This window comes from Engystomops pustulosus, chromosome 6 (genome assembly GCF_040894005.1).
Source record: "Engystomops pustulosus chromosome 6, aEngPut4.maternal, whole genome shotgun sequence".
NCBI classification, from domain to species: domain Eukaryota; kingdom Metazoa; phylum Chordata; class Amphibia; order Anura; family Leptodactylidae; genus Engystomops; species Engystomops pustulosus.
This window is the reverse complement of record NC_092416.1, coordinates 1,240,095-1,258,800: the sequence shown is the minus strand read 5'-3', so window position 1 is coordinate 1,258,800 and position 18,706 is coordinate 1,240,095. Positions and strand designations below refer to the sequence as shown.

General features: G+C 50.7%; 1 protein-coding gene across 1 annotated transcript in view; it reads left to right on the top strand.

Annotated features, from left to right (window-relative positions):
• LOC140065248 (cell adhesion molecule CEACAM1-like) overlaps positions 1 to 18,706 on the top strand; it is a 196,729-nt gene that overhangs the window by 70,742 nt on the left and 107,281 nt on the right. The window contains exon 4 of the mRNA XM_072112847.1: positions 6,571 to 6,864. Coding sequence (XP_071968948.1) covers positions 6,571 to 6,864 — 294 coding nt within the window. The remainder of the gene's footprint in view (positions 1 to 6,570; positions 6,865 to 18,706) is intronic.

Genomic DNA, 18,706 nt, shown 5'->3' with positions numbered 1-18,706 from the left:
TCTGTCACCGGCTCTTATGTGTCATCTACTCATCACATCTGTCACCGGCTCTTATGTGTCATCTACTCATCACATCTGTCACCGGCTCTTATGTGTCATCTACTCATCACATCTGTCACTGGCTCTTATGTGTCATCTACTCATCACATCTGTCACCGGCTCTTATGTGTCATCTACTCATCACATCTGTCACCGGCTCTTATGTGTCATCTACTCATCACATCTGTCACTGGCTCTTATGTGTCATCTGCTCATCACATCTGTCACCGGCTCTTATGTGTCATCTGCTCATCATGTCTGTCACCGGCTCTTATGTGTCATCTACTCATCACATCTGTCACTGGCTCTTATGTGTCATCTACTCATCACATCTGTCACCGGCTCTTATGTGTCATCTACACATCACATCTGTCACCGGCTCTTATGTGTCATCTACTCATCACATCTGTCACCGGCTCTTATGTGTCATCTACTCATCACATCTGTCACTGGCTCTTATGTGTCATCTACTCATCACATCTGTCACCGGCTCTTATGTGTCATCTACTCATCACATCTGTCACCGGCTCTTATGTGTCATCTGCTCATCACATCTGTCACCGGCTCTTATGTGTCATCTACTCATCACATCTGTCACTGGCTCTTATGTGTCATCTACTCATCACATCTGTCACCGGCTCTTATGTGTCACCTACTCATCACATCTGTCACCGGCTCTTATGTGTCATCTACTCATCACATCTGTCACCGGCTCTTATGTGTCATCTGCTCATCACATCTGTCACCGGCTCTTATGTGTCATCTGCTCATCACATCTGTCACTGGCTCTTATGTGTCATCTACTCATCACATCTGTCACCGGCTCTTATGTGTCATCTACTCATCACATCTGTCACCGGCTCTTATGTGTCATCTGCTCATCACATCTGTCACTGGCTCTTATGTGTCATCTACTCATCACATCTGTCACCGGCTCTTATGTGTCATCTACTCATCATGTCTCTCACCGGCTCTTATGTGTCATCTACTCATCACATCTGTCACCGGCTCTTATGTGTCATCTGCTCATCACATCTGTCACTGGCTCTTATGTGTCATCTGCTCATCACATCTGTCACCGGCTCTTATGTGTCATCTACTCATCACATCTGTCACCGGCTCTTATGTGTCATCTACTCATCACATCTGTCACCGGCTCTTATGTGTCATCTACTCATCACATCTGTCACTGGCTCTTATGTGTCATCTGCTCATCACATCTGTCACCGGCTCTTATGTGTCATCTGCTCATCACATCTGTCACTGGCTCTTATGTGTCATCTACTCATCACATCTGTCACCGGCTCTTATGTGTCATCTACTCATCACATCTGTCACCGGCTCTTATGTGTCATCTACTCATCACATCTGTCACTGGCTCTTATGTGTCATCTGCTCATCACATCTGTCACCGGCTCTTATGTGTCATCTGCTCATCACATCTGTCACCGGCTCTTATGTGTCATCTACTCATCACATCTGTCACCGGCTCTTATGTGTCATCTACTCATCACATCTGTCACCGGCTCTTATGTGTCATCTACTCATCACATCTGTCACCGGCTCTTATGTGTCATCTACTCATCACATCTGTCACCGGCTCTTATGTGTCATCTACTCATCACATCTGTCACCGGCTCTTATGTGTCATCTACTCATCACATCTGTCACCGGCTCTTATGTGTCATCTACTCATCACATCTGTCACCGGCTCTTATGTGTCATCTGCTCATCATGTCTGTCACCGGCTCTTATGTGTCATCTACTCATCACATCTGTCACTGGCTCTTATGTGTCATCTACTCATCACATCTGTCACTGGCTCTTATGTGTCATCTACTCATCACATCTGTCACCGGCTCTTATGTGTCATCTACTCATCACATCTGTCACTGGCTCTTATGTGTCATCTACTCATCACATCTGTCACCGGCTCTTATGTGTCATCTACTCATCACATCTGTCACCGGCTCTTATGTGTCATCTACTCATCACATCTGTCACCGGCTCTTATGTGTCATCTACTCATCACATCTGTCACCGGCTCTTATGTGTCATCTACTCATCACATCTGTCACCGGCTCTTATGTGTCATCTACTCATCACATCTGTCACTGGCTCTTATGTGTCATCTACTCATCACATCTGTCACCGGCTCTTATGTGTCATCTACTCATCACATCTGTCACCGGCTCTTATGTGTCATCTACTCATCACATCTGTCACCGGCTCTTATGTGTCATCTGCTCATCATGTCTGTCACCGGCTCTTATGTGTCATCTGCTCATCACATCTGTCACCGGCTCTTATGTGTCATCTACTCATCACATCTGTCACCGGCTCTTATGTGTCATCTGCTCATCACATCTGTCACTGGCTCTTATGTGTCATCTACTCATCACATCTGTCACCGGCTCTTATGTGTCATCTACTCATCACATCTGTCACTGGCTCTTATGTGTCATCTACTCATCACATCTGTCACCGGCTCTTATGTGTCATCTACTCATCACATCTGTCACTGGCTCTTATGTGTCATCTGCTCATCACATCTGTCACCGGCTCTTATGTGTCATCTACTCATCACATCTGTCACCGGCTCTTATGTGTCATCTGCTCATCATGTCTGTCACCGGCTCTTATGTGTCATCTGCTCATCACATCTGTCACCGGCTCTTATGTGTCATCTACTCATCACATCTGTCACTGGCTCTTATGTGTCATCTACTCATCACATCTGTCACCGGCTCTTATGTGTCATCTACTCATCACATCTGTCACCGGCTCTTATGTGTCATCTACTCATCACATCTGTCACTGGCTCTTATGTGTCATCTACTCATCACATCTGTCACCGGCTCTTATGTGTCATCTACTCATCACATCTGTCACTGGCTCTTATGTGTCATCTACTCATCACATCTGTCACCGGCTCTTATGTGTCATCTGCTCATCACATCTGTCACCGGCTCTTATGTGTCATCTGCTCATCACATCTGTCACTGGCTCTTATGTGTCATCTGCTCATCACATCTGTCACCGGCTCTTATGTGTCATCTACTCATCACATCTGTCACCGGCTCTTATGTGTCATCTACTCATCACATCTGTCACCGGCTCTTATGTGTCATCTACTCATCACATCTGTCACCGGCTCTTATGTGTCATCTACTCATCACATCTGTCACCGGCTCTTATGTGTCATCTACTCATCACATCTGTCACCGGCTCTTATGTGTCATCTACTCATCACATCTGTCACTGGCTCTTATGTGTCATCTACTCATCACATCTGTCACCGGCTCTTATGTGTCATCTGCTCATCACATCTGTCACCGGCTCTTATGTGTCATCTACTCATCACATCTGTCACCGGCTCTTATGTGTCATCTACTCATCACATCTGTCACCGGCTCTTATGTGTCATCTACTCATCACATCTGTCACTGGCTCTTATGTGTCATCTACTCATCACATCTGTCACCGGCTCTTATGTGTCATCTACTCATCACATCTGTCACCGGCTCTTATGTGTCATCTACTCATCACATCTGTCACCGGCTCTTATGTGTCATCTACTCATCACATCTGTCACCGGCTCTTATGTGTCATCTGCTCATCACATCTGTCACTGGCTCTTATGTGTCATCTACTCATCACATCTGTCACCGGCTCTTATGTGTCATCTACTCATCACATCTGTCACCGGCTCTTATGTGTCATCTGCTCATCACATCTGTCACTGGCTCTTATGTGTCATCTACTCATCACATCTGTCACCGGCTCTTATGTGTCATCTACTCATCACATCTGTCACCGGCTCTTATGTGTCATCTGCTCATCACATCTGTCACTGGCTCTTATGTGTCATCTACTCATCACATCTGTCACCGGCTCTTATGTGTCATCTACTCATCACATCTGTCACCGGCTCTTATGTGTCATCTGCTCATCACATCTGTCACTGGCTCTTATGTGTCATCTACTCATCACATCTGTCACCGGCTCTTATGTGTCATCTACTCATCACATCTGTCACCGGCTCTTATGTGTCATCTACTCATCACATCTGTCACCGGCTCTTATGTGTCATCTACTCATCACATCTGTCACCGGCTCTTATGTGTCATCTACTCATCACATCTGTCACCGGCTCTTATGTGTCATCTGCTCATCACATCTGTCACCGGCTCTTATGTGTCATCTGCTCATCACATCTGTCACCGGCTCTTATGTGTCATCTGCTCATCACATCTGTCACTGGCTCTTATGTGTCATCTGCTCATCACATCTGTCACTGGCTCTTATGTGTCATCTACTCATCACATCTGTCACCGGCTCTTATGTGTCATCTGCTCATCACATCTGTCACCGGCTCTTATGTGTCATCTGCTCATCACATCTGTCACCGGCTCTTATGTGTCATCTGCTCATCACATCTGTCACCGGCTCTTATGTGTCATCTGCTCATCACATCTGTCACCGGCTCTTATGTGTCATCTGCTCATCACATCTGTCACCGGCTCTTATGTGTCATCTACTCATCATGTCTCTCACCGGCTCTTATGTGTCATCTACTCATCACATCTGTCACCGGCTCTTATGTGTCATCTACTCATCATGTCTCTCACCGGCTCTTATGTGTCATCTACTCATCACATCTGTCACCGGCTCTTATGTGTCATCTGCTCATCACATCTGTCACCGGCTCTTATGTGTCATCTACTCATCACATCTGTCACCGGCTCTTATGTGTCATCTACTCATCATGTCTCTCACCGGCTCTTATGTGTCATCTACTCATCACATCTGTCACCGGCTCTTATGTGTCATCTACTCATCACATCTGTCACCGGCTCTTATGTGTCATCTACTCATCACATCTGTCACCGGCTCTTATGTGTCATCTACTCATCACATCTGTCACCGGCTCTTATGTGTCATCTACTCATCACATCTGTCACCGGCTCTTATGTGTCATCTGCTCATCACATCTGTCACTGGCTCTTATGTGTCATCTGCTCATCACATCTGTCACCGGCTCTTATGTGTCATCTACTCATCACATCTGTCACCGGCTCTTATGTGTCATCTACTCATCACATCTGTCACCGGCTCTTATGTGTCATCTACTCATCACATCTGTCACCGGCTCTTATGTGTCATCTACTCATCACATCTGTCACCGGCTCTTATGTGTCATCTACTCATCACATCTGTCACCGGCTCTTATGTGTCATCTACTCATCACATCTGTCACCGGCTCTTATGTGTCATCTACTCATCACATCTGTCACCGGCTCTTATGTGTCATCTACTCATCACATCTGTCACCGGCTCTTATGTGTCATCTACTCATCACATCTGTCACCGGCTCTTATGTGTCATCTACTCATCACATCTGTCACCGGCTCTTATGTGTCATCTACTCATCACATCTGTCACCGGCTCTTATGTGTCATCTACTCATCACATCTGTCACCGGCTCTTATGTGTCATCTGCTCATCACATCTGTCACCGGCTCTTATGTGTCATCTACTCATCACATCTGTCACCGGCTCTTATGTGTCATCTACTCATCATGTCTCTCACCGGCTCTTATGTGTCATCTACTCATCATGTCTCTCACCGGCTCTTATGTGTCATCTACTCATCACATCTGTCACCGGCTCTTATGTGTCATCTACTCATCATGTCTCTCACCGGCTCTTATGTGTCATCTACTCATCACATCTGTCACCGGCTCTTATGTGTCATCTACTCATCACATCTGTCACCGGCTCTTATGTGTCATCTACTCATCATGTCTCTCACCGGCTCTTATGTGTCATCTGTGCAGAAGGACGGTCTAGTTGGGGTCGTGTTATAAATATATCGTTTTGTAAATCCGTTACCAGGAATTAATTCTGAATTAATAAATTGTGTCATCTAATGACTTGTGCGTAGAGCAGCCGCCCCATTACAGGCGGTCCCCTACTTAAGGACACCCGACTTACAGACGACCCATAGTTACAGACGACCCCTAGTTATAGACGACCCCTAGTTACAGACGACCCCTCTGACCTCTGGTGACCTCTCTGGATGTTACTATAGCCCCAGGCTGCAATGATCAGCTGTAAGGCGTCTGTAATGAAGCGTTATTGATAATCCTTGGTCCCATTACATCAAAAAAATTTGAAACTCCAATTGTCACTGGAGCAAAAGAACTACAATTATAAAATATACAGTTACGACTTACATACAAAATCAACTTAAGAACAAACCTACGTTCCCTATCTTGTACGTAACCCAGGGACTGTCTGTACATGGAGAAGCCACGGATATAGCGAAGAGAAGTGTAAGGCTTCATTTCTCCTGAAACATTGGTGGGAGCCGAACGTGTCACATCCTCCCTGTACATTTACTGACTGCACATAATACTTATCTAAGATTTATAGAAAAATGTGTCGTTTTATATGCAAATTTATAGTGAATATCTGAATCTGCCTCTGAAATGTCACAGATTTCTCTGCATCTTTATTTGTTCACAGTTGGGGTCTCGGCGGTGACACTGACCAGTAACACATCGGCCGCGCTCTGGGCAGGACAGGACTCGGTGTCTCTCTATTGCTCCGCTCGAGGTTCAGCCGTCACCTTCTCCTGGAGCCTGAATGGATCCTCACTGTCCTCCAACCCTCCATATTCCATCACCCACAGCGATTCTCCTCCGAGCTCCAATCTCACCATCAGCCCCGTCTCCAGGGGGGACACCGGACCCTTCACCTGTACAGCCACCAACCTGCTCAATACTGACACCAGCAATGAGCTCAACCTCAGTCTGAACTGTAAGTAAATGTGAGAATATCTGTGTCCGGTATAGATCCCAGGATAAAGCCCTGTGGTGTTCAGGCGTAGGGTCTGATCACTCCTCTTTCTTAGGCAGCAAGTTCAAATATCTTCTATGATGTAACTACTTTTCTGTAAAAACTACAAAAATGCTTAAGGGATGATCCCATTATTGGTGAAGCAGAAAAATTATATTTGTTGCAAGCTTTCAGGGCACACATGACCCTTCATCAGACAAGGCTACAAATAATATACTGAGATGATTGGTACATATGGTGAGACATAATTAAGATAAGATGGGGCAATAAAACTGGAGGTTATGTTTTACATAACACATGAGGCATATGGGCTAGGATGGCAGGGTCTGGAGTCAGGGGATGGCACAGGATGGCAGGGTCTGGAGTCAGGGGATGGACTAGGGGATATCCTGCATGTGTCGCTTCCCCTATCAGGTCCCCGGAGTTCACCTTCTTCTTCCTGGTGCATGTAAGTGCATTGTCCGTGTATAATGTGCTGTGCGGGGAGTCACTAAGATCCTGCACCCGATATCCTGCATGTGTCGCTTCCCCGCTCAGGTCCCTGGAGTTCTCCTTCTTCTTCCTGGTGCATGTAAGTGCATTGTCCGTGTATAATGCGCTGTGCGGGGAGTCACTAAGATCCTGCGCCCGATATCCTGCATGTGTCGCTTCCCCTGCTCAGGTCCCTGGAGTTCACCTTCTTCTTCCTGGTGCATGTAAGTGCATTGTCCGTGTATAATGCGCTGTGCGGGGAGTCACTAAGATCGTGCGCCCGATATCCTGCATGTGTCGCTTCCCCTGCTCAGGTCCCTGGAGTTCACCTTCTTCTTCCTGGTGCATGTAAGTGCATTGTCCGTGTATAATGCGCTGTGCGGGGAGTCACTAAGATCGTGCCCCCGATATCCTGCATGTGTCACTTCCCCGCTCAGGTCCCCGGAGTTCACCTTCTTCTTCCTGGTGCATGTAAGTGCATTGTCCGTGTATAATGCGCTGTGCGGGGAGTCACTAAGATCGTGCGCCTGATATCCTGCATGTGTCACTTCCCCGCTCAAGTCCCTGGAGTTCACCTTCTTCTTCCTGGTGCATGTAAGTGCATTGTCCGTGTATAATGTGCTGTGCGGAGAGTCACTAAGATCGAGCCCTGATATCCTGCATGTGTCACTTCCCCGCTCAGGTCCCTGGAGTTCACCTTATTCTTCCTGGTGCATGTAAGTGCATTGTCTGTGTATAATGCGCTGTGCGGGGAGTCACTAAGATCCTGCGCCCGATATCCTGCATGTGTAACTTCCCCACTCAGGTCCCCGGAGTTCACCTTCTTCCTGGTGCATGTAAGTGCATTGTCCGTGTATAATGCGCTGTGCGGGGAGTCACTAAGATCCTGCACCCGATATCCTGCATGTGTCACTTCCCCGCTCATGTCCCTGGAGTTCACCTTCTTCTTCCTGGTGCATGTAAGTGCATTGTCCGTGTATAATGCGCTGTGCGGGGAGTCACTAAGATCCTGCCCCCGATATCCTGCATGTGTCACTTCCCCGCTCAGGTCCCCGGAGTTCACCTTCTTCTTCCTGGTGCATGTAAGTGCATTGTCCGTGTATAATGCGCTGTGCGGGGAGTCACTAAGATCCTGCGCCCAATATCCTGCATGTGTCGCTTCCCCGCTCAGGTCCCTAGAGTTCACCTTCTTCTTCCTGGTGCATGTAAGTGCATTGTCCGTGTATAATGCGCTGTGCGGGGAGTCACTAAGATCGTGCGCCTGATATCCTGCATGTGTCACTTCCCCGCTCAAGTCCCTGGAGTTCACCTTCTCCTTCTTGGTGCATGTAAGTGCATTGTCCGTGTATAATGCGCTGTGCGGGGAGTCACTAAGATCCTGCACCCGATATCCTGCATGTGTCGCTTCCCCGCTCAGGTCCCTGGAGTTCAGCTTCTTCTTCCTGGTGCATGTAAGTGCATTGTCCGTGTATAATGCGCTGTGCAGGGAGTCACTAAGATCCTGCACCCGATATCCTGCATGTGTCACTTCCCCGCTCAGGTCCCTGGAGTTCACCTTCTTCTTCCTGGTGCATGTAAGTGCATTGTCCGTGTATAATGCGCTGTGCGGGGAGTCACTAAGATCCTGCACCTGATATCCTGCATGTGTCACTTCCCCGCTCAGGTCCCTGGAGTTCACCTTCTTCTTCCTGGTGCATGTAAGTGCATTGTCCGTGTATAATGCGCTGTGCGGGGAGTCACTAAGATCGTGCCCCAGATATCCTGCATGTGTCACTTCCCCGCTCAAGTCCCTGGAGTTCACCTTCTTCTTCCTGGTGCATGTAAGTGCATTGTCCGTGTATAATGCGCTGTGCGGGGAGTCACTAAGATCCTGCACCCGATATCCTGCATGTGTCGCTACCCCGCTCAGGTCCCCGGAGTTCACCTTCTTCCTGGTGCATGTAAGTGCATTGTCCGTGTATAATGTGCTGTGCGGGGAGTCACTAAGATCCGCCGCCCAATATCCTGCATGTGTGGCTTCCCCGCTCAGGTCCCCGGAGTTCACCTTCTTCTTCCTGGTGCATGTAAGTGCATTGTCCGTGTATAATGTGCTGTGCGGGGAGTCACTAAGATTGTGCGCCCGATATCCTGCATGTGTCGCTTCCCCGCTCAGGTCCCTGGAGTTCACCTTCTTCTTCCTGGTGCATGTAAGTGCATTGTCCGTGTATAATGCGCTGTGCGGGGAGTCACTAAGATCCTGCACCCGATATCCTGCATGTGTCACTTCCCCGCTCAGGTCCCCGGAGTTCACCTTCTTCTTCCTGGTGCATGTAAGTGCATTGTCCGTGTATAATGCGCTGTGCCGGGAGTCACTAAGATCCTGCACCCGATATCCTGCATGTGTAACTTCCCCACTCAGGTCCCCGGAGTTCACCTTCTTCCTGGTGCATGTAAGTGCATTGTCCGTGTATAATGCGCTGTGCGGGGAGTCACTAAGATCCTGCGCCCGATATCCTGCATGTGTCACTTCCCCGCTCAGGTCCCTGGAGTTCACCTTCTTCTTCCTGGTGCATGTAAGTGCATTGTCCGTGTATAATGCGCTGTGCGGGGAGTCACTAAGATCCTGCGCCCGATATCCTGCATGTGTCACTTCCCCGCTCAGGTCCCTGGAGTTCACCTTCTTCTTCCTGGTGCATGTAAGTGCATTGTCCGTGTATAATGCGCTGTGCGGGGAGTCACTAAGATCCTGCGCCCGATATCCTGCATGTGTCACTTCCCCGCTCAGGTCCCCGGAGTTCACCTTCTTCTTCCTGGTGCATGTAAGTGCATTGTCTGTGTATAATGCGCTGTGCCGGGAGTCACTAAGATCCTGCGCCCGATATCCTGCATGTGTCGCTTCCCCGCTCAGGTCCCCGGAGTTCACCTTCTTCTTCCTGTTGCATGTAAGTGCATTGTCCATGTATAATGCGCTGTGCGGGGAGTCACTAGGATCCTGCACCCGATATCCTGCATGTGTCACTTCCCCGCTCAGGTCCCCGGAGTTCACCTTCTTCTTCCTGGTGCATGTAAGTGCATTGTCCGTGTATAATGTGCTGTGCGGGGAGTCACTAAGATCCTGAGCCTGATATCCTGCATGTGTCGCTTCCCCGCTCAGGTCCCTGGAGTTCACCTTCTTCCTGGTGCATGTAAGTGCATTGTCCGTGTATAATGCGCTGTGCGGGGGGTCACTAAGATCCTGCACCCGATATCCTGCATGTGTAACTTCCCCACTCAGGTCCCCGGAGTTCACCTTCTTCCTGGTGCATGTAAGTGCATTGTCCGTGTATAATGTGCTGTGCGGGGAGTCACTAAGATCCTGCCCCCGATATCCTGCATGTGTAACTTCCCCACTCAGGTCCCCGGAGTTCACCTTCTTCCTGGTGCATGTAAGTGCATTGTCTGTGTATAATGCGCTGTGCGGGGAGTCACTAAGATCCTGCCCCCGATATCCTGCATGTGTCACTTCCCCGCTCAGGTCCCCGGAGTTCACCTTCTTCTTCCTGGTGCATGTAAGTGCATTGTCCGTGTATAATGCGCTGTGCGGCGAGTCACTAAGATCCTGCACCCGATATCCTGCATGTGTCGCTTCCCCGCTCAGGTCCCCGGAGTTCACCTTCTTCTTCCTGGTGCATGTAAGTGCATTGTCCATGTATAATGTGCTGTGGGGGGAGTCACTAAGATCCAGCGTCTGATATCCTGCATGTGTCGCTTCCCCGCTCAGGTCCCTGGAGTTCACCTTCTCTTCCTGGTGCATGTAAGTGCATTGTCCGTGTATAATGCGCTGTGTGGGGAGTCACTAAGATCCTGCACCCGATATCCTGCATGTGTTACTTCCCCGCTCAGGTCCCCGGAGTTCACCTTCTTCTTCCTGGTGCATGTAAGTGCATTGTCCATGTATAATGCGCTGTGCGGGGAGTCACTAAGATCCAGCGTCTGATATCCTGCATGTGTCGCTTCCCCGCTCAGGTCCCTGGAGTTCACCTTCTCTTCCTGGTGCATGTAAGTGCATTGTCCGTGTATAATGCGCTGTGTGGGGAGTCACTAAGATCCTGCACCCGATATCCTGCATGTGTTACTTCCCCGCTCAGGTCCCCGGAGTTCACCTTCTTCTTCCTGGTGCATGTAAGTGCATTGTCCGTGTATAATGCGCTATGCGGGGAGTCACTAAGATCCTGCGCCTGATATCCTGCATGTGTCGCTTCCCCGCTCAGGTCCCTGGAGTTCACCTTCTTCTTCCTGGTGCATGTAAGTGCATTGTCTGTGTATAATGCGCTGTGCGGGGAGTCACTAAGATCCTGCACCCGATATCCTGCATGTGTCACTTCCCCGCTCAGGTCCCCGGAGTTCACCTTCTTCTTCCTGGTGCATGTAAGTGCATTGTCCGTGTATAATGTGCTGTGCGGGGAGTCACTAAGATCCTGCGCCCGATATCCTGCATGTGCCGCTTCCCCGCTCAGGTCTCTGGAGTTCACCTTCTTCTTCCTGGTGCATGTAAGTGCATTGTCCGTGTATAATGTGCTGTGCGGGGAGTCACTAAGATCCTGCACCCGATATCCTGCATGTGTAACTTCCCCACTCAGGTCCCCGGAGTTCACCTTCTTCCTGGTGCATGTAAGTGCATTGTCCGTGTATAATGTGCTGTGCGGGGAGTCACTAAGATCCTGCGCCCGATATCCTGCATGTGTCACTTCCCCGCTCAGGTCCCCGGAGTTCACCTTCTTCTTCCTGGTGCATGTAAGTGCATTGTCTGTGTATAATGCGCTGTGCCGGGAGTCACTAAGATCCTGCGCCCGATATCCTGCATGTGTCGCTTCCCCGCTCAGGTCCCCGGAGTTCACCTTCTTCTTCCTGTTGCATGTAAGTGCATTGTGCATGTATACTGAGCTGTGCGGGGAGTCACTAAGATCCTGAGCCTGATATCCTGCATGTGTCGCTTCCCCGCTCAGGTCCCTGGAGTTCACCTTCTTCTTCCTGGTGCATGTAAGTGCATTGTCCGTGTATAATGCGCTGTGCAGGGAGTCACTAAGATCGTGCGCCCGATATCCTGCAAGTGTCGCTTCCCCCGCTCAGGTCCCCGGAGTTCACCTTCTTCTTCCTGGTGCATGTAAGTGCATTGTCCGTGTATAATGCGCTGTGTGGGGAGTCACTAAGATCCTGCACCCGATATCCTGCATGTGTAACGTCCCCACTCAGGTCCCCGGAGTTCACCTTCTTCCTGGTGCATGTAAGTGCATTGTCTGTGTATAATGCGCTGTGCGGGGAGTCACTAAGATCCTGCACCCGATATCCTGCATGTGTCACTTCCCCGCTCAGGTCCCCGGAGTTCACCTTCTTCTTCCTGGTGCATGTAAGTGCATTGTCCGTGTATAATGTGCTGTGCGGGGAGTCACTAAGATCCTGCGCCCGATATCCTGCATGTGCCGCTTCCCCGCTCAGGTCTCTGGAGTTCACCTTCTTCTTCCTGGTGCATGTAAGTGCATTGTCCATGTATAATGCGCTGTGCGGGGAGTCACTAAGATCCTGCACCCGATATCCTGCATGTGTCGCTTCCACGCTCAGGTCCCCGGAGTTCACCTTCTCCTTCCTGGTGCATGTAAGTGCATTGTCCGTGTATAATGTGCTGTGCGGGGAGTCACTAAGATCCTGCACCCGATATCCTGCATGTGTAACTTCCCCACTCAGGTCCCCGGAGTTCACCTTCTTCCTGGTGCATGTAAGTGCATTGTCCGTGTATAATGTGCTGTGCGGGGAGTCACTAAGATCCTGCGCCCGATATCCTGCATGTGTCACTTCCCCGCTCAGGTCCCCGGAGTTCACCTTCTTCTTCCTGGTGCATGTAAGTGCATTGTCTGTGTATAATGCGCTGTGCCGGGAGTCACTAAGATCCTGCGCCCGATATCCTGCATGTGTCGCTTCCCCGCTCAGGTCCCCGGAGTTCACCTTCTTCTTCCTGTTGCATGTAAGTGCATTGTGCATGTATACTGAGCTGTGCGGGGAGTCACTAAGATCCTGAGCCTGATATCCTGCATGTGTCACTTCCCCGCTCAGGTCCCTGGAGTTCACCTTCTTCTTCCTGGTGCATGTAAGTGCATTGTCCGTGTATAATGCGCTGTGCGGGGAGTCACTAAGATCGTGCGCCCGATATCCTGCAAGTGTCGCTTCCCCCGCTCAGGTCCCCGGAGTTCACCTTCTTCTTCCTGGTGCATGTAAGTGCATTGTCCGTGTATAATGCGCTGTGTGGGGAGTCACTAAGATCCTGCACCCGATATCCTGCATGTGTAACTTCCCCACTCAGGTCCCCGGAGTTCACCTTCTTCCTGGTGCATGTAAGTGCATTGTCTGTGTATAATGCGCTGTGCGGGGAGTCACTAAGATCCTGCCCCCGATATCCTGCATGTGTCACTTCCCCGCTCAGGTCCCCGGAGTTCACCTTCTTCCTGGTGCATGTAAGTGCATTGTCCGTGTATAATGCGCTGTGCGGGGAGTCACTGAGATCCTGCGCCTGATATCCTGCATTTGTCGCTTCCCCGCTCAGGTCCCAGGAGTTCACCTTCTTCTTCCTGGTGCATGTAAGTGCATTGTCCGTGTATAATGCGCTGTGCAGGGAGTCACTAAGATCCTGCGCCCAATATCCTGCATGTGTCGCTTCCCCGCTCAGGTCCCCAGAGTTCACCTTCTTCTTCCTGGTGCATGTAAGTGCATTGTCCGTGTATAATGCGCTGTGCGGGGAGTCACTAAGATCCTGCGCCCAATATCCTGCATGTGTCACTTCCCCGCTCAGGTCCCTGGAGTTCACCTTCTTCTTCCTGGTGCATGTAAGTGCATTGTCCGTGTATAATGCGCTGTGCGGGGAGTCACTAAGATCCTGCGCCCAATATCCTGCATGTGTCGCTTCCCCGCTCAGGTCCCCAGAGTTCACCTTCTTCTTCCTGGTGCATGTAAGTGCATTGTCCGTGTATAATGTGCTGTGCGGGGAGTCACTAAGATCCTGCGCCCAATATCCTGCATGTGTCACTTCCCCGCTCAGGTCCCTGGAGTTCACCTTCTTCTTCCTGGTGCATGTAAGTGCATTGTCCGTGTATAATGAGCTGTGCGGGGAGTCACTAAGATCCTGCGCCCAATATCCTGCATGTGTCGCTTCCCCTATCAGGTCCCCGGAGTTCACCTTCTTCTTCCTGGTACATGTAAGTGCATTGTCCGTGTATAATGCGCTGTGTGGGGAGTCACTAAGATCCTGCACCCGATATCCTGCATGTGTTACTTCCCCGCTCAGGTCCCCGGAGTTCACCTTCTTCTTCCTGGTGCATGTAAGTGCATTGTCCGTGTATAATGCGCTGTGCGGGGAGTCACTAAGATCCTGCGCCTGATATCCTGCATGTGTCGCTTCCCCGCTCAGGTCCCTGGAGTTCACCATCTTCTTCCTGGTGCATGTAAGTGCATTGTCTGTGTATAATGCGCTGTGCGGGGAGTCACTAAGATCCTGCGCCCGATATCCTGCATGTGTCACTTCCCCGCTCAGGTCCCCGGAGTTCACCTTCTTCTTCCTGGTGCATGTAAGTGCATTGTCCGTGTATAATGCGCTGTGCGGGCCGTGACTAAGATCCTGCGCCCGATATCCTGCATGTGTCGCTTCCCCGCTCAGGTCCCAGGAGTTCACCTTCTTCTTCCTGGTGCATGTAAGTGCATTGTCCGTGTATAATGCGCTGTGCGGGGAGTCACTAAGATCCTGCGCCCGATATCCTGCATGTGTCACTTCCCCGCTCAGGTCCCTGGAAATCACATTCTTCTTCCTGGTGCATGTAAGCGCATTGTCCGTGTATAATGCGCTGTGCGGGGAGTCACTAAGATCCTGCACCCGATATCCTGCATGTGTCACTTCCCCGCTCAGGTCCCCGGAGTTCACCTTCTTCTTCCTGGTGCATGTAAGCGCATTGTCCGTGTATAATGCGCTGTGCGGGGAGTCACTAAGATCCTGCACCCGATATCCTGCATGTGTCGCTTCCCCGCTCAGGTCCCTGGAGTTCACCTTCTTCTTCCTGGTGCATGTAAGTGCATTGTCTGTGTATAATGTGCTGTGCGAGGAGTCACTAAGATCCTGCACCCGATATCCTGCATGTGTCACTTCCCCGCTCAGGTCCCTGGAGTTCACCTTCTTCTTCCTGGTGCATGTAAGTGCATTGTCTGTGTATAATGAGCTGTGCGGGGAGTCACTAAGATCCTGCGCCCAATATCCTGCATGTGTCGCTTCCCCTATCAGGTCCCCGGAGTTCACCTTCTTCTTCCTGGTGCATGTAAGTGCATTGTCCGTGTATAATGCGCTGTGTGGGGAGTCACTAAGATCCTGCACCCGATATCCTGCATGTGTTACTTCCCCGCTCAGGTCCCCGGAGTTCACCTTCTTCTTCCTGGTGCATGTAAGTGCATTGTCCGTGTATAATGCGCTGTGCGGGGAGTCACTAAGATCCTGCGCCTGATATCCTGCATGTGTCGCTTCCCCGCTCAGGTCCCCGGAGTTCACCTTCTTCTTCCTGGTGCATGTAAGTGCATTGTCCGTGTATAATGTGCTGTGCGGGGAGTCACTAAGATCCTGCACCCGATATCCTGCATGTGTAACTTCCCCACTCAGGTCCCCGGAGTTCACCTTCTTCCTGGTGCATGTAAGTGCATTGTCCGTGTATAATGTGCTGTGCGGGGAGTCACTAAGATCCTGCACCTGATATCCTGCATGTGTCGCTTCCCCGCTCAGGTCCCTGGAGTTCACCTTCTTCTTCCTGGTGCATGTAAGTGCATTGTCCGTGTATAATGCGCTGTGCGGGGAGTCACTAAGATCCTGTGCCTGATATCCTGCATGTGTCGCTTCCCCGCTCAGGTCCCCGGAGTTCACCTTCTTCCTGGTGCATGTAAGTGCATTGTCTGTGTATAATGCGCTGTGCGGGGAGACACTAAGATCCTGCCCCCGATATCCTGCATGTGTCACTTCCCCGCTCAGGTCCCCGGAGGTCACCTTCTTCTTCCTGGTGCATGTAAGTGCATTGTCCATGTATAATGCGCTGTGCGGGGAGACACTAAGATCCTGCCCCCGATATCCTGCATGTGTCACTTCCCCGCTCAGGTCCCCGGAGGTCACCTTCTTCTTCCTGGTGCATGTAAGTGCATTGTCCATGTATAATGCGCTGTGCGGGGAGTCACTAAGATCGTGCACCCGATATCCTGCATGTGTCACTTCCCCGCTCAGGTCCCAGGAGTTCACCTTCTTCTTCCTGGTGCATGTAAGTGCATTGTTCGTGTATAATGCGCTGTGCGGGGAGTCACTAAGATCCTGCGCCCAATATCCTGCATGTGTCGCTTCCCCGCTCAGGTCCCTAGAGTTCACCTTCTTCTTCCAGGTGCATGTAAGTGCATTGTCCGTGTATAATGTGCTGTGCGGGGAGTCACTAAGATCCTGCCCCCGATGTCCTGCATGTGTCACTTCCCCGCTCAGGTCCCTGGAGTTCACCTTCTTCTTCCTGGTGCATGTAAGTGCATTGTCCGTGTATAATGCGCTGTGCGGGGAGTCACTAAGATCCTGCGCCCAATATCCTGCATGTGTCGCTTCCCCTATCAGGTCCCCGGAGTTCACCTTCTTCTTCCTGGTGCATGTAAGTGCATTGTCTGTGTATAATGAGCTGTGCGGGGAGTCACTAAGATCCGCCGCCCAATATCCTGCATGTGTGGCTTCCCCGCTCAGGTCCCCGGAGTTCACCTTCTTCTTCCTGGTGCATGTAAGTGCATTATCCGTGTATAATGCGCTGTGCGAGGAGTCACTAAGATCCTGCCCCCGATGTCCTGCATGTGTCACTTCCCCGCTCAGGTCCCTGGAGTTCACCTTCTTCTTCCTGGTGCATGTAAGTGCATTGTCCGTGTATAATGCGCTGTGCGGGGAGTCACTAAGATCCTGCGCCTGATATCCTGCATGTGTCACTTCCCCGCTCAGGTCCCCGGAGTTCACCTTCTTCTTCCTGGTGCATGTAAGTGCATTGTCTGTGTATAATGAGCTGTGCGGGGAGTCACTAAGATCCTGCGCCCAATATCCTGCATGTGTCGCTTCCCCGCTCAGGTCCCCGGAGTTCACCTTCTTCTTCCTGGTGCATGTAAGTGCATTGTCCCTGTATAATGTGCTGTGCGGGGAGTCACTAAGATCCTGCCCCCGATGTCCAGCATGTGTCACCTCCCCGCTCAGGTCCCCGGAGTTCACCTTCTTCTTCCTGGTGCATGTAAGTGCATTGTCCGTGTATAATGCGCTGTGCGGGGAGTCACTAAGATCCTGCGCCCAATATCCTGCATGTGTCGCTTCCCCTATCAGGTCCCCGGAGTTCACCTTCTTCTTCCTGGTGCATGTAAGTGCATTGTCTGTGTATAATGAGCTGTGCGGGGAGTCACTAAGATCCTGCGCCCAATATCCTGCATGTGTCGCTTCCCCTATCAGGTCCCCGGAGTTCACCTTCTTCTTCCTGGTGCATGTAAGTGCATTGTCCGTGTATAATGCGCTGTGCGGGGAGTCACTAAGATCCTGCGCCTGATATTCTGCATGTGTCGCTTCCCCGCTCAGGTCCCTGGAGTTCACCATCTTCTTCCTGGTGCATGTAAGTGCATTGTCTGTGTATAATGCGCTGTGCGGGGAGTCACTAAGATCCTGCGCCCGATATCCTGCATGTGTCACTTCCCCGCTCAGGTCCCCGGAGTTCACCTTCTTCTTCCTGGTGCATGTAAGTGCATTGTCTGTGTATAATGAGCTGTGCGGGGAGTCACTAAGATCCTGCGCCCGATATCCTGCATGTGTCACTTCCCCGCTCAGGTCCCCGGAGTTCACCTTCTTCTTCCTGGTGCATGTAAGTGCATTGTCTGTGTATAATGAGCTGTGCGGGGAGTCACTAAGATCCTGCGCCCGATATCCTGCATGTGTCGCTTCCCCGCTCAGGTCCTTGGAGTTCACCTTCTTCTTCCTGGTGCATGTAAGTGCAGTGTCTGTGTATAATGCGCTGTGCGGGCAGTGACTAAGATCCTGCGCCCGATATCCTGCATGTGTCGCTTCCCCGCTCAGGTCCCTGGAGTTCACCTTCTTCTTCCTGGTGCATGTAAGTGCATTGTCCATGTATAATGCGCTGTGTGGGGAGTCACTAAGATCCTGCACCCGATATCCTGCATGTGTAACTTCCCCACTCAGGTCCCCGGAGTTCACCTTCTTCCTGGTGCATGTAAGTGCATTGTCCGTGTATAATGCGCTGTGCGGGGAGTCACTAAGATCCTGCGCCTGATATCCTGCATGTGTCGCTTC